We start from the raw sequence: 23,907 nt of genomic DNA, 5'->3' as shown, positions 1-23,907 counted from the left end.
GACGACGCCACCACCTGTCATTAACCCTAACCCTAACCCTAACCCACTGACCATGTGTCTCTTCTCTGTCATCAGGCTGTGTTTCCGTCCTGGGATGTGACGACGCCACCACCTGTCATTAACCCTAACCCTAACCCTAACCCTAACCCTAACCCACTGACCATGTGTCTCTTCTCTGTCATCAGGCTGTGTTTCCGTCCTGGGATGTGACGACGCCACCACCTGTCATTTAGTTCTGCTGCGACATACGGGTAAGTCCACCACCACAACCCTAACCCCAACCCTAACCCTAACCCTAACCCTAACCCTAACCCTAACCCTGGGATGTGACGACGCCTCCACCTGTCATTTAGTTCTGCTGCGACATACGGGTAAGTCCATCCATCCATCTTCAACCGCTTATCCGTAGTCGGGTCGCAGGGGCAACAGCTCCACCAGAGAGCTCCAGACTTCCCTCTCCTCCAGAGCAACATTAGTGACTTCCTCCTGGGGGGATCCCGAGACGTTCCAAGGCCAGTGAGTCGTTGTGTTTCCTCCATCTGGTCCTTGGTCTGCCCCGGGGTCTCCTCCCAGTGGAGATATAATCCATCTGGTCCTTGGTCTGCCCCGGGGTCTCCTCCCAGTGGAGATATAATCCATCTGGTCCTTGGTCTGCCCCGGGGTCTCCTCCCAGTGGAGATATAATCCATCTGGTCCTTGGTCTGCCCCGGGGTCTCCTCCCAGTGGAGATATAATCCATCTGGTCCTTGGTCTGCCCCGGGGTCTCCTCCCAGTGGAGATATAATCCATCTGGTCCTTGGTCTGCCCCGGGGTCTCCTCCCAGTGGAGATATAATCCATCTGGTCCTTGGTCTGCCCCGGGGTCTCCTCCCAGTGGAGATATAATCCATCTGGTCCTTGGTCTGCCCCGGGGTCTCCTCCCAGTGGAGATATAATCCATCTGGTCCTTGGTCTGCCCCGGGGTCTCCTCCCAGTGGAGATATAATCCATCTGGTCCTTGGTCTGCCCCGGGGTGTTTACAGGCATTGTTAGCTCTTTTACACCTGGCCCTAAACCACAAGATGGAAACGATATAACTTTAGAAGGAAACAAACTACTGAGACAAATTAACCTACTTTACTATACAATTTGGACCCAAAGAATACGTTAAAGTGGTTATTAAGATTAGATAAGATTCAAGCACATCTTGACTATTACAGTATTATGTTGTACTGTAATTACTATAGTACACATACGTGTACCAGGGGCGCCTAACTTTGTTTCCAGGTGGGGGAGCATAGATTTAGACTCTTCCGCGCGCGCCCGAAAAATAAATGGCGTTTTTCGGGCCGAGTCGCGATTCTAACTATGTTAAAAGCATGACAGCCACTACTAAGAAGTCACTACTGACCTTGTTTAAAAATACCCACATGGTTAACTGCAGGGCTAACAAGCATTGGTAGGCTACTGCATTGGTAGGCTACTGCATTGGTAGGCTACTGCATTGGTAGGCTACTGCACATTCATGTCATGAATAATAATTTAAGAAATCATAGCAGATTATATGAGTTAAAAAAAAAGTATCTCAATTCCACAGCTGTGGAACAAACTTCCAGCTGTAGTACACATGGCCGGCCTGTAGATGGCCACCAAAAAAAAGAAAACGCTTATTCTGGTATTTCACACAGGTGTTGCCAAATAACTAATTATCTTGCCAGTCAGATGCGCATATGACATATCTAGGTCATATCAATTTAATCAGCAGAGCAGTGCTGCTTATCTCTCTGAGTCTGCACACACTGACTGACCAGCTAAAATGTATGCCTACTTTAAAACATAATATGACAAACCTTGGATTATATTTCTGGGGGCGCAATGCACCCCCTCATTTTAATCTGCTGGAGGTGCTGCTCCGTTTGCTCAATGGCTCAGGCGCCACTGACGTGTACTAATACTATGTTATACTGTAATTGTCATCACGTGTGGTTTTCAACTGACTGGCTGTTGTTGTTTTCTCCAGGAAGTGGAGCAGTGTGTCTCGCTCACTGTAGTCTCGCTTTGCCAGACTGTTGCCTTCCGTCGTACAGTCTGGAGCAACGGAAGCTCTGATCATGAGTCAAAATAAATGCTTCCGTCATACAGTCTGGAGCAACGGAAGCTCTGATCATGAGTCAAATATAAATGCTTCCGTCATACAGTCTGGAGCAACGGAAGCTCTGATCATGAGTCAAATATAAATGCTTCCGTCATACAGTCTGGAGCAACGGAAGCTCTGATCATGAGTCAAATATAAATGCTTCCGTCATACAGTCTGGAGCAACGGAAGCTCTGATCATGAGTAAAATATAAATGCTTCCGTCGTACAGTCTGGAGCAACGGAAGCTCTGATCATGAGTCAAATATAAATGCTTCCGTCGTACAGTCTGGAGCAACGGAAGCTCTGATCATGAGTCAAATATAAATGCTTCCGTCGTACAGTCTGGAGCAACGGAAGCTCTGATCATGAGTCAAATATAAATGCTTCCGTCGTACAGTCTGGAGCAACGGAAGCTCTGATCATGAGTCAAATATAAATGCTTCCGTCGTACAGTCTGGAGCAACGGAAGCTCTGATCATGAGTCAAATATAAATGCTTCCGTCGTACAGTCTGGAGCAACGGAAGCTCTGATCATGAGTCAAATATAAATGCTTCCGTCGTACAGTCTGGAGCAACGGAAGCTCTGATCATGAGTCAAATATAAATGCTTCCGTCGTACAGTCTGGAGCAACGGAAGCTCTGATCATGAGTCAAATATAAATGCTTCCGTCGTACAGTCTGGAGCAACGGAAGCTCTGATCATGAGTCAAATATAAATGCTTCCGTCGTACAGTCTGGAGCAACGGAAGCTCTGATCATGAGTCAAATATAAATGCTTCCGTCGTACAGTCTGGAGCAACGGAAGCTCTGATCATGAGTCAAATATAAATGCTTCCGTCATACAGTCTGGAGCAACGGAAGCTCTGATCATGAGTAAAATATAAATGCTTCCGTCATACAGTCTGGAGCAACGGAAGCTCTGATCATGAGTAAAACATAAATGCTTCCGTCATACAGTCTGGAGCAACGGAAGCTCTGATCATGAGTAAAACATAAATGCTTCCGTCATACAGTCTGGAGCAACGGAAGCTCTGATCATGAGTCAAATATAAATGCTTCCGTCATACAGTCTGGAGCGACGGAAGCTCTGATCATGAGTCAAATATAAATGCTTCCGTCATACAGTCTGGAGCGACGGAAGCTCTGATCATGAGTCAAATATAAATGCTTCCGTCATACAGTCTGGAGCGACGGAAGCTCTGATCATGAGTAAAATATAAATGCTTCCGTCATACAGTCTGGAGCGACGGAAGCTCTGATCATGAGTAAAATATAAATGCTTCCGTCATACAGTCTGGAGCGACGGAAGCTCTGATCATGAGTAAAATATAAATGCTTCCGTCATACAGTCTGGAGCGACGGAAGCTCTGATCATGAGTCAAATATAAATGCTTCCGTCATACAGTCTGGAGCGACGGAAGCTCTGATCATGAGTCAAATATAAATGCTTCCGTCATACAGTCTGGAGCGACGGAAGCTCTGATCATGAGTAAAATATAAATGCTTCCGTCATACAGTCTGGAGCGACGGAAGCTCTGATCATGAGTAAAATATAAATGCTTCCGTCATACAGTCTGGAGCGACGGAAGCTCTGATCATGAGTAAAATATAAATGCTTCCGTCATACAGTCTGGAGCGACGTAAGCTCTGATCATGAGTAAAATATAAATGCTTCCGTCATACAGTCTGGAGCAACGGAAGCTCTGATCATGAGTAAAATATAAATGCTTCCGTCATACAGTCTGGAGCAACGGAAGCTCTGATCATGAGTAAAATATAAATGCTTCCGTCATACAGTCTGGAGCGACGGAAGCTCTGATCATGAGTAAAATATAAATGCTTCCGTCATACAGTCTGGAGCGACGGAAGCTCTGATCATGAGTAAAATATAAATGCTTCCGTCATACAGTCTGGAGCGACGGAAGCTCTGATCATGAGTAAAATATAAATGCTTCCGTCATACAGTCTGGAGCGACGGAAGCTCTGATCATGAGTAAAATATAAATGCTTCCGTCATACAGTCTGGAGCGACGGAAGCTCTGATCATGAGTAAAATATAAATGCTTCCGTCATACAGTCTGGAGCGACGGAAGCTCTGATCATGAGTCAAATATAAATGCTTCCGTCATACAGTCTGGAGCGACGGAAGCTCTGATCATGAGTAAAATATAAATGCTTCCGTCATACAGTCTGGAGCGACGGAAGCTCTGATCATGAGTAAAATATAAATGCTTCCGTCATACAGTCTGGAGCAACGGAAGCTCTGATCATGAGTAAAATATAAATGCTTCCGTCATACAGTCTGGAGCAACGGAAGCTCTGATCATGAGTAAAATATAAATGCTTCCGTCATACAGTCTGGAGCGACGGAAGCTCTGATCATGAGTAAAATATAAATGCTTCCGTCATACAGTCTGGAGCAACGGAAGCTCTGATCATGAGTAAAATATAAATGCTTCCGTCATACAGTCTGGAGCAACGGAAGAGGTCTCATGAGTAAAATATAAAGCGGAAGTGGAACCTCCTCGCTACTTCCATTTCGTCTTTACAGTCGCGCACATTTATCCCAATATAAATAGAAACAGTCTGGTAACACGAGACTAGGCTAACTGTGATGTTGTTAACAGGAAGTGATGTTGTTAACAGGAAGTGGAGCAGCGTGTCTGGCTCACTGTGACGGCTCCAGCACATGGAGTGAAGTTCCTCTCATCGTCAACGCTGTGACGTCTCTGAGCGGAGATACAGAGGAAGGCAGGTATGACGCACACACACACACGCACCCGCATACACACACACACACACACACACACACACACGCACACGCACGCACCCCCATACACACACACATCCCTGACTGCCATACAGAGGAAGGCAGGTATGACGCACGCGCACACACGCACCCGCATACACACACACACACACGCACACGCACGCACCCCCATACACACACATCCCTGACTGCCATACAGAGGAAGGCAGGTATGACGCACGCGCACACACGCACCCGCATACACACACATACACACCCCCATACACACACACATCCCTGACTGCCATACAGAGGAAGGCAGGTATGACGCACGCGCACGCATGCATTTATGCACGCACGCACGCACACACGCACGCACGTACACACGAAGTAAGAGATATAGTAATTCAAGTGTTTTCATATGTATGGAATATGTCTGGATAAGTAACCAGGGTTAGGGGAATGACTGCTAGACTCTCATAGTTTTGTAAACATTCTTAAACATTCTATTATTAACATGTTTTCTGTTTGCTTTTCTTTACAGACTTGAACTGCATCTTATTGGAGGATTTAATGACGAGTCGAGAACGTCTCATAAACTCAGCCTCAGCCTATTGGGTACGGTCTTTATGACATCATAAACTCAGCCTCAGCCTATTGGGTACGGTCAGTATGACATCATAAACTCAGCCTCAGCCTATTGGGTATAGTCTGTATGACATCATAAACTCAGCCTCAGCTTATTGGGTACGGTCAGTATGACATCATAAACTCAGCCTCAGCCGCCGCGCTATGAGCTTGTAGATCTGCTATTTTTGAATAATCGTGAAAATGTGGCGCACATTTGGAATATACAGTGTGAGCTCACAACATGTTGCTGCAACATGTTGTGAGCTCACTGTTGCTGCAACATGTTTTTGAAAAATCGTGAGAATTTGGCGCAAATCTTTGAATATATATCCTTTCAGAGCAAACGTTTTTAACTCAAATCTTTGTTTCTGGGGGAAGTTCCCTGGAACTACATATTTTCAGATGGGGGTCGGCGGGCAAATACATATAAATCTTGGGGGTCCTTGACATGAAAATGTTTGAGAACCACTGATACAGAAACTTAGGGTTTTTCAGAAAACTGTCAGGATTTAGAAGATATTTGTAGAATCGTTCCCAGGTCTAAATGGGTTAAGACAATTGGTCAGAGCTCATTTTGGTTTCATGTCATTCATGTCATGTTATGTCCTTCCATTTTGCAGCCGCATTCCAGAAGCAAGAAGAGAACATTCACCTAGAAACGTGCTGTATCACAGGTACTGTACATACTGTACTAGAATACTGTACAATATACTGTAGGCAATTGGTTTGTAACACAATGTGCGCGTCTGAACTCTGAACAATATTCATCTCACCTAAAGCATTCCTTCCTTTACCGTAGAAATGAACGACTCTGTTGTCGACGGGAATCACAGACCTGTGGTGTATGGAATAGGTGAGACGTGAACATTCTACTACACTAATGATTTATGGAATAGGTGAGAAGTGAACATTCTACTACACTAATGATTTATGGAATAGGTGAGACGTGAACATTCTACTACACTAATGATTTATGGAATAGGTGAGAAGTGAACATTCTACTACACTAATGATTTATGGAATAGGTGAGAAGTGAACATTCTACTGTACTAATGATTTATGGAATAGGTGAGAAGTGAACATTCTACTACACTAATGATTTATGGACTAGGTGAGAAGTGAACATTCTACTACACTAATGATTTATGGAATAGGTGAGAAGTGAACATTCTACTACACTAATGATTTATGGAATAGGTGAGAAGTGAACATTCTACTACACTAATGATTTATGGAATAGGTGAGAAGTGAACATTCTACTACACTAATGATTTATGGAATAGGTGAGAAGTGAACATTCTACTACACTAATGATTTATGGAATAGGTGAGACGTGAACATTCTACTACACTAATGATTTATGGAATAGGTGAGAAGTGAACATTCTACTACACTAATGATTTATGGAATAGGTGAGAAGTGAACATTCTACTACACTAATGATTTATGGAATAGGTGAGAAGTGAACATTCTACTACACTAATGATTTATGGAATAGGTGAGAAGTGAACATTCTACTACACTAATGATTTATGGAATAGGTGAGAAGTGAACATTCTACTACACTAATGATTTATGGAATAGGTGAGAAGTGAACATTCTACTACACTAATGATTTATGGAATAGGTGAGAAGTGAACATTCTACTACACTAATGATTTATGGAATAGGTGAGAAGTGAACATTCTACTACACTAATGATTTATGGAATAGGTGAGAAGTGAACATTCTACTACACTAATGATTTATGGAATAGGTGAGAAGTGAACATTCTACTACACTAATGATTTATGGAATAGGTGAGAAGTGAACATTCTACTACACTAATGATTTATGGAATAGGTGAGAAGTGAACATTCTACTACACTAATGATTTATGGAATAGGTGAGAAGTGAACATTCTACTACACTAATGATTTATGGAATAGGTGAGAAGTGAACATTCTACTACACTAATGATTTATGGAATAGGTGAGAAGTGAACATTCTACTACACTAATGATTTATGGAATAGGTGAGAAGTGAACATTCTACTACACTAATGATTTATGGAATAGGTGAGAAGTGAACATTCTACTACACTAATGATTTATGGAATAGGTGAGAAGTGAACATTCTACTACACTAATGATTTATGGAATAGGTGAGAAGTGAACATTCTACTACACTAATGATTTATGGAATAGGTGAGAAGTGAACATTCTACTAAACTAATGATTTATGGAATAGGTGAGAAGTGAACATTCTACTACACTAATGATTTATGGAATAGGTGAGAAGTGAACATTCTACTACACTAATGATTTATGGAATAGGTGAGACGTGAACATTCTACTACACTAATGATTTATGGAATAGGTGAGAAGTGAACATTCTACTACACTAATGATTTATGGAATAGGTGAGAAGTGAACATTCTACTACACTAATGATTTATGGAATAGGTGAGAAGTGAACATTCTACTAAACTAATGATTTATGGAATAGGTGAGAAGTGAACATTCTACTACACTAATGATTTATGGAATAGGTGAGAAGTGAACATTCTACTACACTAATGATTTATGGAATAGGTGAGAAGTGAACATTCTACTACACTAATGATTTATGGAATAGGTGAGAAGTGAACATTCTACTACACTAATGATTTATGGAATAGGTGAGAAGTGAACATTCTACTACACTAATGATTTATGGAATAGGTGAGAAGTGAACATTCTACTACACTAATGATTTATGGAATAGGTGAGAAGTGAACATTCTACTACACTAATGATTTATGGAATAGGTGAGAAGTGAACATTCTACTACACTAATGATTTATGGAATAGGTGAGAAGTGAACATTCTACTACACTAATGATTTATGGAATAGGTGAGACGTGAACATTCTACTACACTAATGATTTATGGAATAGGTGAGAAGTGAACATTCTACTACACTAATGATTTATGGAATAGGTGAGAAGTGAACATTCTACTACACTAATGATTTATGGAATAGGTGAGAAGTGAACATTCTACTACACTAATGATTTATGGAATAGGTGAGACGTGAACATTCTACTACACTAATGATTTATGGAATAGGTGAGACGTGAACATTCTACTGTACTAATGATTTATGGAATAGGTGAGAAGTGAACATTCTACTACACTAATGATTTATGGAATAGGTGAGAAGTGAACATTCTACTACACTAATGATTTATGGAATAGGTGAGACGTGAACATTCTACTACACTAATGATTTATGGAATAGGTGAGAAGTGAACATTCTACTACACTAATGATTTATGGAATAGGTGAGAAGTGAACATTCTACTACACTAATGATTTATGGAATAGGTGAGAAGTGAACATTCTACTACACTAATGATTTATGGAATAGGTGAGAAGTGAACATTCTACTACACTAATGATTTATGGAATAGGTGAGAAGTGAACATTCTACTACACTAATGATTTATGGTATAGGTGAGAAGTGAACATTCTACTACACTAATGATTTATGGAATAGGTGAGAAGTGAACATTCTACTACACTAATGATTTATGGAATAGGTGAGAAGTGAACATTCTACTACACTAATGACTTATGGAATAGGTGAGAAATGAACATTCTACTACACTAATGATTTATGGAATAGGTGAGAAGTGAACATTCTACTACACTAATGATTTATGGAATAGGTGAGAAGTGAACATTCTACTACACTAATGATTTATGGAATAGGTGAGAAGTGAACATTCTACTACACTAATGATTTATGGAATAGGTGAGAAGTGAACATTCTACTGTACTAATGATTTATGGAATAGGTGAGAAGTCAACATTCTACTACACTAATGATTTATGGAATAGGTGAGACGTGAACATTCTACTACACTAATGATTTATGGAATAGGTGAGAAGTGAACATTCTACTACACTAATGATTTATGGAATAGGTGAGAAGTGAACATTCTACTACACTAATGATTTATGGAATAGGTGAGAAGTGAACATTCTACTACACTAATGATTTATGGAATAGGTGAGACGTGAACATTCTACTACACTAATGATTTATGGAATAGGTGAGAAGTGAACATTCTACTACACTAATGATTTATGGAATAGGTGAGAAGTGAACATTCTACTACACTAATGATTTATGGAATAGGTGAGACGTGAACATTCTACTACACTAATGATTTATGGAATAGGTGAGACGTGAACATTCTACTAAACTAATGTACAGTACACTGTTCCGCTGAGTATGGTAATCAGCGTTTGGTTTCTATTAATAAATATGCACGTACAACTTGCCAATAGTGTTCAGTTACCACTAAGGTAAGAGAAGTGAAATGGGATAGTGTTTGCCATAAAACTCCAAGGTGTTGGAGAAAGTCGTCGCCGCACAACTACAAACCCACCTTCACACCAACAACCTGTCAGAAAAATTTCAGTCTGGTTTCCGCTCCGCCCACAGCACTGAAACCGCACTGGTCAGGGTCACAAATGACATCCTCATGGCAGCTGATGCTGGCTCCCCTTCCCTCCTCATCCTCCTGGACCTCACTGCAGCCTTCGACACAATTGACCACACCATCCTCCTTCACCGCCTGCACTCCACCATCGGACTCTGCGACACCACCCTGGAATGTTTCACATCCTACCTCACAGACAGAACTGAGTGTGTCTCCCTGGGAAGTGCAAAGTCCCGGACCCAGCCTGTCACATGTGGTGTCCCCCAGGGCTCTGTGCTTGGCCCCACCCTGTTCACTCTGTACCTGCTTCCCCTCGGCCGTGTCATCAGCAGGCATGGATTATCCTTCCATTGCTATGCTGATGACACACAACTGTACATAAAACTGGACCCAACCCCTCCCCGCTCTGCTGCCCCACTGTCCTCCCCGTCACCATCTTCATCACCTTCATCCACACTCACCATCTGCCTGGAGGAGATAAAGGCATGGATGAAACATAACTTCCTGCAACTAAACAGCTCCAAAACAGAAGCCATTCTCATCGGCACCCCACACCAGGTTCAATCATCCCCCATAACAAGCATCACCTTCTCTGGCCAGGACATTCCACTTTCATCAGTTGTCACAAACCTGGGTGTTAAAATGGACCCCCACCTCAACTACGAGGCCCACATCAAACACCTCTGCAAAACATCCTTCTTCCATCTAAAAAACATAGCCAAACTCCGTCCCACCCTCTCTCTACCTGATGCTGAAAAGTTGGTCCACGCCTTTGTCTCCTCCAGGTTGGACTACTGCAACGCACTTCTCATCAGGATCCCTAGCAAGAGCCTTCAAAGGCTCCAATACATTCAGAACAGCGCTGCTAGGATCCTGATGAGAGTGCGTAAATACGAGCACATCACACCCATCCTCCGCTCACTCCACTGGCTCCCCATCTCATTCCGGACTGAATATAAGATTTCCCTGCTAACCCACCAGTGCATCCACGGCAATGCCCCCCCCTACCTCAAGGAACTTGTCACAGTTCAATCCTCTACCCGCTCCCTCCGCTCCTCAAACACCAACCTCCTCAAACCCTCAAAAACAAACCTTCGCACCATGGGTGACCGGGCCTTCTGCTCGGTCGCCCCCGAACTGTGGAACGCTCTCCCCGCCCACCTGAGAGCCCCACAGTCGGTTGACATTTTTAAGAGAGGACTAAAAACTTTCCTTTTTACTAAAGCATTTTTATAGCCTTGCCCTTTTGTTTTAAATGTTCCTTATGTTTTAAATGTTCCTGTTTTATTAGATGTTTTTAATGGTGTGTTGTTTCTTCTGCTTTTATTTTCTGTAGCACTTTGAGATTCCTTGGAATGTAAAATGTGTGTTATAAATAAAATCCATTATTATTATTAAAACAGAGCAAGCACCAGGCTTCCTCTCTACACAAAAGGCCTCACTCACAGCGGGGGTGTTGATAAGGGTGTGAACAACCACCAGTTGTGAAACAAGAGCCACTAGTCAGCATTTACTAAGCCAATGACTGTGTCTAACTATAAAACATTATGCCATATATCTAAAGGTGGATATGTAATCCCAATGCCTAAAAGGAATGTAAATGACTAATGTGTTAAACCCTAAATAAGAGAGGGGGCAAACTGCCATGAATAGCTGAAGTCAACAACAGGACCACTATTTCCTCCAAACTGCCATAGATGGAGAGATAGCACCTCATGTCACTGTCCTCCTCAGGGACAGCCCAGCACTTCCTGGTCAAGGTTGAACCACCGGGAAGGCTGTTGCCAGCAGCCAGTAGGGTTAGCTGGTTTAAGCCCCGCCCGCAGGGCAGGTCCAGTAGAAACAGAGGTTTTAAAAGGCCTTGCCGTGTCTAGTAAGTTAGATTCTGTAAACAACTAACCAAGAGTCCACACCTCTCCACAATGGGGAAGAGAGATCCGGATGGGGAACTGGTATGTTTATACTCTGCCTGCTATCTCTGTTGAATACAAATGATTAGAACGTATTATGGGAATGTAACAAATGTATATTATTGTGTTTCTATATCTATTTCAGGTTTAAAATCTATGCCTATGCCTATGCCACCAGCATATAACTAAGCCATACCTGACACTAACATCTGTCCATAAGACTTATAATTGGTTATGAAAGACACTTTTCACTGTCTTTAATAGCTCGATTAATCTGTTACCATACTTATCTAAAACCAGGCAGTCTGTGCAGATAAGCCATCAATAGATGTGTTAACTAAATGTTGTTTGTTGCATCCGATGAATTAATAATAAAGTTATAAAATACACTCTGTAGTCCTAAAGTATGTCGGCGTGAATGTTAACTACGCTCTTCCGAGTTCTCAATCAGGCGTCTTCTGTCTTAGTAAAGTTTGACAACCACAGAATGCTAGAAAGATGTACATACACAGTAGGGGAGGGACGATTCGCTCCCGATGCGATATCGATACCTAGTCCTAGGGTGCCGATTTGATTTAGATCGCCATTCTGAATCGTATTGTGATTCGATTCGATATTGCAAGTTATTGCGATTAATTCCCCCCCCACCGTTACTTTTCTTTTTTTTAATACTAGAACATTTTTAATAATTTCTAAACAATATAAACCATGAAACGTTAAATCAGTCAGTCTTACTGACCTTGTACTGACCTTATACTGACCTTATACTGACCTTATACTGAACTGGAACTGATATTCCATTATAATATTGTAGTACAGTAGCTGATCTCATTGGTTGGTAGCGAGCTGAGACATAACTGTCTGTCTGTCTGTCTGTCTGTCTGTCTGTCTGTCTGTCTGTCTGTCTGTCTGTCTGTCTGTCTGTCTGTCTGTCTGTCTGTCTGTCTGTCTGTCTCAGGTGTAAATGTTAAATCGGGGGAGGTGTTTCCTGCGTCGTTCAGTCATAAGGGACCAGCAGAGAAGCTGCGCTCAGCTCGGACCTTCACTGGAGGACAGGTAGTCATGTTATCTATCTATCTATCTATCTATCTATCTATCTATCTATCTATCTATCTATCTATCTATCTATCTATCTATCTATCTATCTATCTATCTATCTATCTATCTATCTATACGACGATACTATACGACATATACGACTCAATATAAACATATGAAATGTGTGTTTCTTTGCAGATGGCCGACATATACGACTCGAGTCGCGGATGTGTTAAAATCGGAGCCTGCAAATGGTCTCAGAACCTGGACATCGGCTTCTGGCTGTCGCAAAGTGACGACGTCATTTTAAAGGTCATTAATTAAGGCACCGGAGGAGATATGAATTAATTACAGCTGTCATAAAAAGGGTGATTCTTTTTGACTAAAACGTGAGTGTAAACGTCTTGTTTAGTTGCCGTAGAAGAATCAGAATCACTGTTATTATCACAGCACAGCTTTAGGGTGTAAAACTGTTGTCGCTCTGAAAGAATATATATTCAAAGATTTGTGCCACATTTTCACGATTTTTCAAAAATAGCACATCTACAAGCTCATAGCGCGGCACCGAGTGCCGCGCTATGAGCTTGTAGATCTGCTATTTTTCAATAGCTAAAGTGTAACGCTTGAAACACCAAGAGGGGTTCCCGCCCAGAATGGGTTAACCATTATTTTACACTTCTGCTATTGGAAAATAGCAGAATCTACAAGCTCGTAGCGCAACAAACCAACCTACCTACGAGCTTGTAGATCTGCTATTTAGTTTTTGGAAAAATCGTGAAATCGTGGCGCAAATATTCGAATATATATTATTTTACAGCAAACGTTTTTAACTCAAATCTTTGCTTCTAGGGAGGTCCTCTAGGGAGGTCTTCTAGGGAGGTCCTCTAGGGAGGTCTAGGGAGGTCTTCTAGGGAGGTCCTCTAGGGAGGTCTTCTAGGGAGGTCCTCTAGGGAGGTCTTCTAGGGAGGTCTTCTAGGGAGGTCTTCTAGGGAGGTCTTCTAGGGAGGTCTTCTAGGGAGGTCCTCTAGGGAGGTCTTCTAGGGAGGTCCTCTAGGGAGGTCTTCTAGGGAGGTCCTCTAGGGAGGTCCTCTAGGGAGGTCTAGGGAGGTCTAGGGAGGTCCTCTAGGGAGGTCCTCTAGGGAGGTCTAGGGAGGTCCTCTAGGGAGGTCCTCTAGGGAGGTCTAGGGAGGTCCTCTAGGGAGGTCCTCTAGGGAGGTCCTCTAGGGAGGTCTTCTAGGGAGGTCCTCTAGGGAGGTCCTCTAGGGAGGTCTTCTAGGGAGGTCCTCTAGGGAGGTCCTCTAGGGAGGTCTTCTAGGGAGGTCCTCTAGGGAGGTCCTCTAGGGAGGTCCTCTAGGGAGGTCTTCTAGGGAGGTCCTCTAGGGAGGTATTCTAGGGAGGTCCTCTAGGGAGGTCTAGGGAGGTCCTCTAGGGAGGTCCTCTAGGGAGGTCCTCTAGGGAGGTCTAGGGGGTCCTCTAGGGAGGTCTAGGGAGGTCCTCTAGGGAGGTCCTCTAGGGAGGTCTAGGGAGGTCCTCTAGGGAGGTCTTCTAGGGAGGTCCTCTAGGGAGGTCTTCTAGGGAGGTCCTCTAGGGAGGTCTTCTAGGGAGGTCTAGGGAGGTCCTCTAGGGAGGTCCTCTAGGGAGGTCTTCTAGGGAGGTCCTCTAGGGAGGTCTTCTAGGGAGGTCCTCTAGGGAGGTCCTCTAGGGAGGTCTTCTAGGGAGGTCCTCTAGGGAGGTCCTTCTAGGGAGGTCTTCTAGGGAGGTCCTCTAGGGAGGTCTTCTAGGGAGGTCCTCTAGGGAGGTCCTCTAGGGAGGTCCTCTAGGGAGGTCCTCTAGGGAGGTCTAGGGAGGTCCTCTAGGGAGGTCTTCTAGGGAGGTCTTCTAGGGAGGTCCTCTAGGGAGGTCTTCTAGGGAGGTCTTCTAGGGAGGTCCTCTAGGGAGGTCCTCTAGGGAGGTCTTCTAGGGAGGTCTTCTAGGGAGGTCTTCTAGGGAGGTCTTCTAGGGAGGTCCTCTAGGGAGGTCCTCTAGGGAGGTCTTCTAGGGAGGTCCTCTAGGGAGGTCCTCTAGGGAGGTCCTCTAGGGAGGTCTTCTAGGGAGGTCTTCTAGGGAGGTCTTCTAGGGAGGTCCTCTAGGGAGGTCTTCTAGGGAGGTCCTCTAGGGAGGTCTTCTAGGGAGGTCCTCTAGGGAGGTCCTCTAGGGAGGTCTTCTAGGGAGGTCTTCTAGGGAGGTCCTCTAGGGAGGTCTAGGGAGGTCTTCTAGGGAGGTCCTCTAGGGAGGTCCTCTAGGGAGGTCTTCTAGGGAGGTCCTCTAGGGAGGTCCTCTAGGGAGGTCTTCTAGGGAGGTCCTCTAGGGAGGTCTTCTAGGGAGGTCCTCTAGGGAGGTCTTCTAGGGAGGTCCTCTAGGGAGGTCCTCTAGGGAGGTCTTCTAGGGAGGTCCTCTAGGGAGGTCTTCTAGGGAGGTCCTCTAGGGAGGTCTTCTAGGGAGGTCTTCTAGGGAGGTCTTCTAGGGAGGTCTTCTAGGGAGGTCTTCTAGGGAGGTCTTCTAGGGAGGTCCTCTAGGGAGGTCTTCTAGGGAGGTCTTCTAGGGAGGTCTTCTAGGGAGGTCCTCTAGGGAGGTCTTCTAGGGAGGTCTTCTAGGGAGGTCTAGGGAGGTCCTCTAGGGAGGTCTTCTAGGGAGGTCCTCTAGGGAGGTCCTCTAGGGAGGTCCTCTAGGGAGGTCTAGGGGGTCCTCTAGGGAGGTCTTCTAGGGAGGTCCTCTAGGGAGGTCTTCTAGGGAGGTCTTCTAGGGAGGTCCTCTAGGGAGGTCTAGGGAGGTCCTCTAGGGAGGTCTTCTAGGGAGGTCCTCTAGGGAGGTCTTCTAGGGAGGTCTTCTAGGGAGGTCCTCTAGGGAGGTCTTCTAGGGAGGTCCTCTAGGGAGGTCTTCTAGGGAGGTCTTCTAGGGAGGTCTAGGGAGGTCCTCTAGGGAGGTCCTCTAGGGAGGTCTTCTAGGGAGGTCCTCTAGGGAGGTCTTCTAGGGAGGTCTAGGGAGGTCCTCTAGGGAGGTCTAGGGAGGTCTTCTAGGGAGGTCTTCTAGGGAGGTCTAGGGAGGTCCTCTAGGGAGGTCCTCTAGGGAGGTCTTCTAGGGAGGTCCTCTAGGGAGGTCTTCTAGGGAGGTCTAGGGGGTCCTCTAGGGAGGTCTTCTAGGGAGGTCTAGGGAGGTCCTCTAGGGAGGTCCTCTAGGGAGGTCTTCTAGGGAGGTCTTCTAGGGAGGTCCTCTAGGGAGGTCTAGGGAGGTCCTCTAGGGAGGTCTTCTAGGGAGGTCTTCTAGGGAGGTCTTCTAGGGAGGTCTAGGGAGGTCCTCTAGGGAGGTCTTCTAGGGAGGTCCTCTAGGGAGGTCCTCTAGGGAGGTCTAGGGAGGTCTAGGGAGGTCCTCTAGGGAGGTCCTCTAGGGAGGTCTTCTAGGGAGGTCCTCTAGGGAGGTCTTCTAGGGAGGTCCTCTAGGGAGGTCTTCTAGGGAGGTCCTCTAGGGAGGTCTTCTAGGGAGGTCCTCTAGGGAGGTCCTCTATGGAGGTCTTCTAGGGAGGTCCTCTAGGGAGGTCCTCTAGGGAGGTCTTCTAGGGAGGTCTTCTAGGGAGGTCTTCTAGGGAGGTCTAGGGAGGTCCTCTAGGGAGGTCCTCTAGGGAGGTCCTCTAGGGAGGTCCTCTAGGGAGGTCTTCTAGGGAGGTCCTCTAGGGAGGTCTTCTAGGGAGGTCCTCTAGGGAGGTCCTCTAGGGAGGTCTTCTAGGGAGGTCTTCTAGGGAGGTCTTCTAGGGAGGTCCTCTAGGGAGGTCTAGGGAGGTCCTCTAGGGAGGTCCTCTAGGGAGGTCTAGGGAGGTCCTCTAGGGAGGTCCTCTAGGGAGGTCTAGGGAGGTCCTCTAGGGAGGTCTTCTAGGGAGGTCCTCTAGGGAGGTCCTCTAGGGAGGTCTAGGGAGGTCCTCTAGGGAGGTCCTCTAGGGAGGTCCTCTAGGGAGGACCTCTAGGGAGGTCTTCTAGGGAGGTCTTCTAGGGAGGTCCTCTAGGGAGGTCCTCTAGGGAGGTCTTCTAGGGAGGTCTTCTAGGGAGGTCCTCTAGGGAGGTCCTCTAGGGAGGTCCTCTAGGGAGGTCTTCTAGGGAGGTCCTCTAGGGAGGTCCTCTAGGGAGGTCTTCTAGGGAGGTCCTCTAGGGAGGTCTTCTAGGGAGGTCTTCTAGGGAGGTCCTCTAGGGAGGTCCTCTAGGGAGGTCTTCTAGGGAGGTCTTCTAGGGAGGTCTTCTAGGGAGGTCTTCTAGGGAGGTCCTCTAGGGAGGTCTTCTAGGGAGGTCCTCTAGGGAGGTCCTCTAGGGAGGTCTTCTAGGGAGGTCCTCTAGGGAGGTCCTTCTAGGGAGGTCTTCTAGGGAGGTCCTCTAGGGAGGTCTTCTAGGGAGGTCCTCTAGGGAGGTCCTCTAGGGAGGTCTTCTAGGGAGGTCTTCTAGGGAGGTCTTCTAGGGAGGTCTTCTAGGGAGGTCCTCTAGGGAGGTCCTCTAGGGAGGTCTTCTAGGGAGGTCCTCTAGGGAGGTCCTCTAGGGAGGTCCTCTAGGGAGGTCTTCTAGGGAGGTCTTCTAGGGAGGTCTTCTAGGGAGGTCCTCTAGGGAGGTCTTCTAGGGAGGTCCTCTAGGGAGGTCTTCTAGGGAGGTCCTCTAGGGAGGTCCTCTAGGGAGGTCTTCTAGGGAGGTCCTCTAGGGAGGTCTAGGGAGGTCTTCTAGGGAGGTCCTCTAGGGAGGTCCTCTAGGGAGGTCTTCTAGGGAGGTCCTCTAGGGAGGTCTTCTAGGGAGGTCCTCTAGGGAGGTCCTCTAGGGAGGTCCTCTAGGGAGGTCTTCTAGGGAGGTCCTCTAGGGAGGTCCTCTAGGGAGGTCTTCTAGGGAGGTCCTCTAGGGAGGTCTTCTAGGGAGGTCCTCTAGGGAGGTCTTCTAGGGAGGTCCTCTAGGGAGGTCCTCTAGGGAGGTCTTCTAGGGAGGTCCTCTAGGGAGGTCTTCTAGGGAGGTCTTCTAGGGAGGTCTTCTAGGGAGGTCTTCTAGGGAGGTCTTCTAGGGAGGTCCTCTAGGGAGGTCTTCTAGGGAGGTCTTCTAGGGAGGTCCTCTAGGGAGGTCTTCTAGGGAGGTCTTCTAGGGAGGTCTAGGGAGGTCCTCTAGGGAGGTCTTCTAGGGAGGTCCTCTAGGGAGGTCCTCTAGGGAGGTCTAGGGGGTCCTCTAGGGAGGTCTTCTAGGGAGGTCCTCTAGGGAGGTCTTCTAGGGAGGTCTTCTAGGGAGGTCCTCTAGGGAGGTCTAGGGAGGTCCTCTAGGGAGGTCTTCTAGGGAGGTCCTCTAGGGAGGTCTTCTAGGGAGGTCTTCTAGGGAGGTCCTCTAGGGAGGTCTTCTAGGGAGGTCCTCTAGGGAGGTCTTCTAAGGAGGTCTTCTAGGGAGGTCTTCTAGGGAGGTCTAGGGAGGTCCTCTAGGGAGGTCCTCTAGGGAGGTCCTCTAGGGAGGTCTTCTAGGGAGGTCCTCTAGGGAGGTCTTCTAGGGAGGTCTAGGGAGGTCCTCTAGGGAGGTCTAGGGAGGTCTTCTAGGGAGGTCTTCTAGGGAGGTCTAGGGAGGTCTAGGGAGGTCCTCTAGGGAGGTCTTCTAGGGAGGTCCTCTAGGGAGGTCTTCTAGGGAGGTCTAGGGGGTCCTCTAGGGAGGTCTTCTAGGGAGGTCCTCTAGGGAGGTCTAGGGAGGTCCTCTAGGGAGGTCCTCTAGGGAGGTCTTCTAGGGAGGTCTTCTAGGGAGGTCCTCTAGGGAGGTCTAGGGAGGTCCTCTAGGGAGGTCTTCTAGGGAGGTCTTCTAGGGAGGTCTTCTAGGGAGGTCTAGGGAGGTCCTCTAGGGAGGTCTTCTAGGGAGGTCCTCTAGGGAGGTCCTCTAGGGAGGTCTAGGGAGGTCCTCTAGGGAGGTCCTCTAGGGAGGTCTTCTAGGGAGGTCCTCTAGGGAGGTCTTCTAGGGAGGTCTTCTAGGGAGGTCCTCTAGGGAGGTCCTCTAGGGAGGTCCTCTAGGGAGGTCTTCTAGGGAGGTCCTCTAGGGAGGTCCTCTAGGGAGGTCTTCTAGGGAGGTCTTCTAGGGAGGTCCTCTAGGGAGGTCCTCTAGGGAGGTCTTCTAGGGAGGTCCTCTAGGGAGGTCCTCTAGGGAGGTCCTCTAGGGAGGTCTTCTAGGGAGGTCTTCTAGGGAGGTCTTCTAGGGAGGTCTTCTAGGGAGGTCCTCTAGGGAGGTCTTCTAGGGAGGTCCTCTAGGGAGGTCTTCTAGGGAGGTCCTCTAGGGAGGTCCTCTAGGGAGGTCTTCTAGGGAGGTCCTCTAGGGAGGTCCTTCTAGGGAGGTCTTCTAGGGAGGTCCTCTAGGGAGGTCTTCTAGGGAGGTCCTCTAGGGAGGTCCTCTAGGGAGGTCTAGGGAGGTCCTCTAGGGAGGTCTTCTAGGGAGGTCTTCTAGGGAGGTCCTCTAGGGAGGTCTTCTAGGGAGGTCCTCTAGGGAGGTCCTCTAGGGAGGTCTTCTAGGGAGGTCTTCTAGGGAGGTCTTCTAGGGAGGTCCTCTAGGGAGGTCCTCTAGGGAGGTCTTCTAGGGAGGTCCTCTAGGGAGGTCCTCTAGGGAGGTCTTCTAGGGAGGTCTTCTAGGGACGTCTTCTAGGGAGGTCCTCTAGGGAGGTCTTCTAGGGAGGTCCTCTAGGGAGGTCTTCTAGGGAGGTCCTCTAGGGAGGTCCTCTAGGGAGGTCCTCTAGGGAGGTCCTCTAGGGAGGTCCTCTAGGGAGGTCTTCTAGGGAGGTCCTCTAGGGAGGTCTTCTAGGGAGGTCCTCTAGGGAGGTCCTCTAGGGAGGTCCTCTAGGGAGGTCTTCTAGGGAGGTCCTCTAGGGAGGTCCTCTAGGGAGGTCTTCTAGGGAGGTCCTCTAGGGAGGTCTTCTAGGGAGGTCCTCTAGGGAGGTCTTCTAGGGAGGTCCTCTAGGGAGGTCCTCTAGGGAGGTCTTCTAGGGAGGTCCTCTAGGGAGGTCCTCTAGGGAGGTCTTCTAGGGAGGTCTTCTAGGGAGGTCTTCTAGGGAGGTCTTCTAGGGAGGTCTTCTAGGGAGGTCTTCTAGGGAGGTCCTCTAGGGAGGTCTTCTAGGGAGGTCTTCTAGGGAGGTCTTCTAGGGAGGTCCTCTAGGGAGGTCTTCTAGGGAGGTCTTCTAGGGAGGTCTAGGGAGGTCCTCTAGGGAGGTCTTCTAGGGAGGTCCTCTAGGGAGGTCCTCTAGGGAGGTCCTCTAGGGAGGTCTAGGGGGTCCTCTAGGGAGGTCTTCTAGGGAGGTCCTCTAGGGAGGTCTTCTAGGGAGGTCTTCTAGGGAGGTCCTCTAGGGAGGTCTAGGGAGGTCCTCTAGGGAGGTCTTCTAGGGAGGTCCTCTAGGGAGGTCTTCTAGGGAGGTCTTCTAGGGAGGTCCTCTAGGGAGGTCTTCTAGGGAGGTCCTCTAGGGAGGTCTTCTAGGGAGGTCTTCTAGGGAGGTCTTCTAGGGAGGTCTAGGGAGGTCCTCTAGGGAGGTCCTCTAGGGAGGTCCTCTAGGGAGGTCTTCTAGGGAGGTCCTCTAGGGAGGTCTTCTAGGGAGGTCTAGGGAGGTCCTCTAGGGAGGTCTAGGGAGGTCTTCTAGGGAGGTCTTCTAGGGAGGTCTAGGGAGGTCTAGGGAGGTCCTCTAGGGAGGTCTAGGGAGGTCTTCTAGGGAGGTCTTCTAGGGAGGTCTAGGGAGGTCTAGGGAGGTCCTCTAGGGAGGTCTTCTAGGGAGGTCCTCTAGGGAGGTCTTCTAGGGAGGTCTAGGGGGTCCTCTAGGGAGGTCTTCTAGGGAGGTCCTCTAGGGAGGTCTTCTAGGGAGGTCTAGGGGGTCCTCTAGGGAGGTCTTCTAGGGAGGTCCTCTAGGGAGGTCTTCTAGGGAGGTCTTCTAGGGAGGTCCTCTAGGGAGGTCTAGGGAGGTCCTCTAGGGAGGTCTTCTAGGGAGGTCTTCTAGGGAGGTCTTCTAGGGAGGTCTAGGGAGGTCCTCTAGGGAGGTCTTCTAGGGAGGTCCTCTAGGGAGGTCCTCTAGGGAGGTCTAGGGAGGTCCTCTAGGGAGGTCTTCTAGGGAGGTCCTCTAGGGAGGTCCTCTAGGGAGGTCTTCTAGGGAGGTCCTCTAGGGAGGTCCTCTATGGAGGTCTTCTAGGGAGGTCCTCTAGGGAGGTCCTCTAGGGAGGTCCTCTAGGGAGGTCTTCTAGGGAGGTCTTCTAGGGAGGTCTTCTAGGGAGGTCTAGGGAGGTCCTCTAGGGAGGTCCTCTAGGGAGGTCCTCTAGGGAGGTCTTCTAGGGAGGTCCTCTAGGGAGGTCTTCTAGGGAGGTCCTCTAGGGAGGTCCTCTAGGGAGGTCCTTCTAGGGAGGTCTTCTAGGGAGGTCCTCTAGGGAGGTCTTCTAGGGAGGTCCTCTAGGGAGGTCCTCTAGGGAGGTCTTCTAGGGAGGTCTTCTAGGGAGGTCCTCTAGGGAGGTCTTCTAGGGAGGTCTTCTAGGGAGGTCCTCTAGGGAGGTCTTCTAGGGAGGTCTTCTAGGGAGGTCCTCTAGGGAGGTCTTCTAGGGAGGTCTTCTAGGGAGGTCTTCTAGGGAGGTCTAGGGAGGTCCTCTAGGAGGTCCTCTAGGGAGGTCCTCTAGGGAGGTCTTCTAGGGAGGTCCTCTAGGGAGGTCTTCTAGGGAGGTCTAGGGAGGTCCTCTAGGGAGGTCTAGGGAGGTCTTCTAGGGAGGTCTTCTAGGGAGGTCTAGGGAGGTCTAGGGAGGTCCTCTAGGGAGGTCCTCTAGGGAGGTCTTCTAGGGAGGTCCTCTAGGGAGGTCTTCTAGGGAGGTCTAGGGGGTCCTCTAGGGAGGTCTTCTAGGGAGGTCCTCTAGGGAGGTCTAGGGAGGTCCTCTAGGGAGGTCTTCTAGGGAGGTCCTCTAGGGAGGTCCTCTAGGGAGGTCCTCTAGGGAGGTCTAGGGAGGTCCTCTAGGGAGGTCTTCTAGGGAGGTCTTCTAGGGAGGTCCTCTAGGGAGGTCTTCTAGGGAGGTCCTCTAGGGAGGTCCTCTAGGGAGGTCTTCTAGGGAGGTCTTCTAGGGAGGTCTTCTAGGGAGGTCCTCTAGGGAGGTCCTCTAGGGAGGTCTTCTAGGGAGGTCCTCTAGGGAGGTCCTCTAGGGAGGTCTTCTAGGGAGGTCTTCTAGGGACGTCTTCCAGGGAGGTCCTCTAGGGAGGTCTTCTAGGGAGGTCCTCTAGGGAGGTCTTCTAGGGAGGTCCTCTAGGGAGGTCCTCTAGGGAGGTCCTCTAGGGAGGTCCTCTAGGGAGGTCCTCTAGGGAGGTCTTCTAGGGAGGTCCTCTAGGGAGGTCTTCTAGGGAGGTCCTCTAGGGAGGTCCTCTAGGGAGGTCCTCTAGGGAGGTCTTCTAGGGAGGTCCTCTAGGGAGGTCCTCTAGGGAGGTCTTCTAGGGAGGTCCTCTAGGGAGGTCTTCTAGGGAGGTCCTCTAGGGAGGTCTTCTAGGGAGGTCCTCTAGGGAGGTCCTCTAGGGAGGTCTTCTAGGGAGGTCCTCTAGGGAGGTCCTCTAGGGAGGTCTTCTAGGGAGGTCTTCTAGGGAGGTCTTCTAGGGAGGTCTTCTAGGGAGGTCTTCTAGGGAGGTCCTCTAGGGAGGTCTTCTAGGGAGGTCTTCTAGGGAGGTCTTCTAGGGAGGTCCTCTAGGGAGGTCTTCTAGGGAGGTCTTCTAGGGAGGTCTAGGGAGGTCCTCTAGGGAGGTCTTCTAGGGAGGTCCTCTAGGGAGGTCCTCTAGGGAGGTCCTCTAGGGAGGTCTAGGGGGTCCTCTAGGGAGGTCTTCTAGGGAGGTCCTCTAGGGAGGTCTTCTAGGGAGGTCTTCTAGGGAGGTCCTCTAGGGAGGTCTAGGGAGGTCCTCTAGGGAGGTCTTCTAGGGAGGTCCTCTAGGGAGGTCTTCTAGGGAGGTCTTCTAGGGAGGTCCTCTAGGGAGGTCTTCTAGGGAGGTCCTCTAGGGAGGTCTTCTAGGGAGGTCTTCTAGGGAGGTCTTCTAGGGAGGTCTAGGGAGGTCCTCTAGGGAGGTCCTCTAGGGAGGTCCTCTAGGGAGGTCTTCTAGGGAGGTCCTCTAGGGAGGTCTTCTAGGGAGGTCTAGGGAGGTCCTCTAGGGAGGTCTAGGGAGGTCTTCTAGGGAGGTCTTCTAGGGAGGTCTAGGGAGGTCTAGGGAGGTCCTCTAGGGAGGTCTAGGGAGGTCTTCTAGGGAGGTCTTCTAGGGAGGTCTAGGGAGGTCTAGGGAGGTCCTCTAGGGAGGTCTTCTAGGGAGGTCCTCTAGGGAGGTCTTCTAGGGAGGTCTAGGGGGTCCTCTAGGGAGGTCTTCTAGGGAGGTCCTCTAGGGAGGTCTTCTAGGGAGGTCTAGGGGGTCCTCTAGGGAGGTCTTCTAGGGAGGTCCTCTAGGGAGGTCTTCTAGGGAGGTCTTCTAGGGAGGTCCTCTAGGGAGGTCTAGGGAGGTCCTCTAGGGAGGTCTTCTAGGGAGGTCTTCTAGGGAGGTCTTCTAGGGAGGTCTAGGGAGGTCCTCTAGGGAGGTCTTCTAGGGAGGTCCTCTAGGGAGGTCCTCTAGGGAGGTCTAGGGAGGTCCTCTAGGGAGGTCTTCTAGGGAGGTCCTCTAGGGAGGTCCTCTAGGGAGGTCTTCTAGGGAGGTCCTCTAGGGAGGTCCTCTATGGAGGTCTTCTAGGGAGGTCCTCTAGGGAGGTCCTCTAGGGAGGTCTTCTAGGGAGGTCTTCTAGGGAGGTCTTCTAGGGAGGTCTAGGGAGGTCCTCTAGGGAGGTCCTCTAGGGAGGTCCTCTAGGGAGGTCTTCTAGGGAGGTCCTCTAGGGAGGTCTTCTAGGGAGGTCCTCTAGGGAGGTCCTCTAGGGAGGTCCTTCTAGGGAGGTCTTCTAGGGAGGTCCTCTAGGGAGGTCTTCTAGGGAGGTCCTCTAGGGAGGTCCTCTAGGGAGGTCTTCTAGGGAGGTCTTCTAGG

General features: G+C 48.8%; 1 protein-coding gene across 1 annotated transcript in view; it reads left to right on the top strand.

The window, feature by feature from the left end:
* Positions 1-23,907, top strand: part of ntan1 (N-terminal asparagine amidase) — a 41,770-nt gene that overhangs the window by 15,670 nt on the left and 2,193 nt on the right. Inside the window, exons 3-9 of the mRNA XM_079500248.1 lie at positions 186-251; positions 4,762-4,870; positions 5,409-5,482; positions 6,115-6,168; positions 6,294-6,347; positions 12,834-12,931; positions 13,112-13,225. Coding sequence (XP_079356374.1) covers positions 186-251; positions 4,762-4,870; positions 5,409-5,482; positions 6,115-6,168; positions 6,294-6,347; positions 12,834-12,931; positions 13,112-13,225 — 569 coding nt within the window. The remainder of the gene's footprint in view (positions 1-185; positions 252-4,761; positions 4,871-5,408; positions 5,483-6,114; positions 6,169-6,293; positions 6,348-12,833; positions 12,932-13,111; positions 13,226-23,907) is intronic.

The sequence above is a fragment of the Electrona antarctica genome (assembly GCF_951216825.1).
Source record: "Electrona antarctica genome assembly, chromosome: 4".
In the NCBI taxonomy this organism is placed as follows: Eukaryota; Metazoa; Chordata; class Actinopteri; order Myctophiformes; family Myctophidae; genus Electrona; species Electrona antarctica.
The sequence above is the reverse complement of the archived record's forward strand: the minus strand, read 5'-3'. Positions and strand labels throughout refer to the sequence as shown.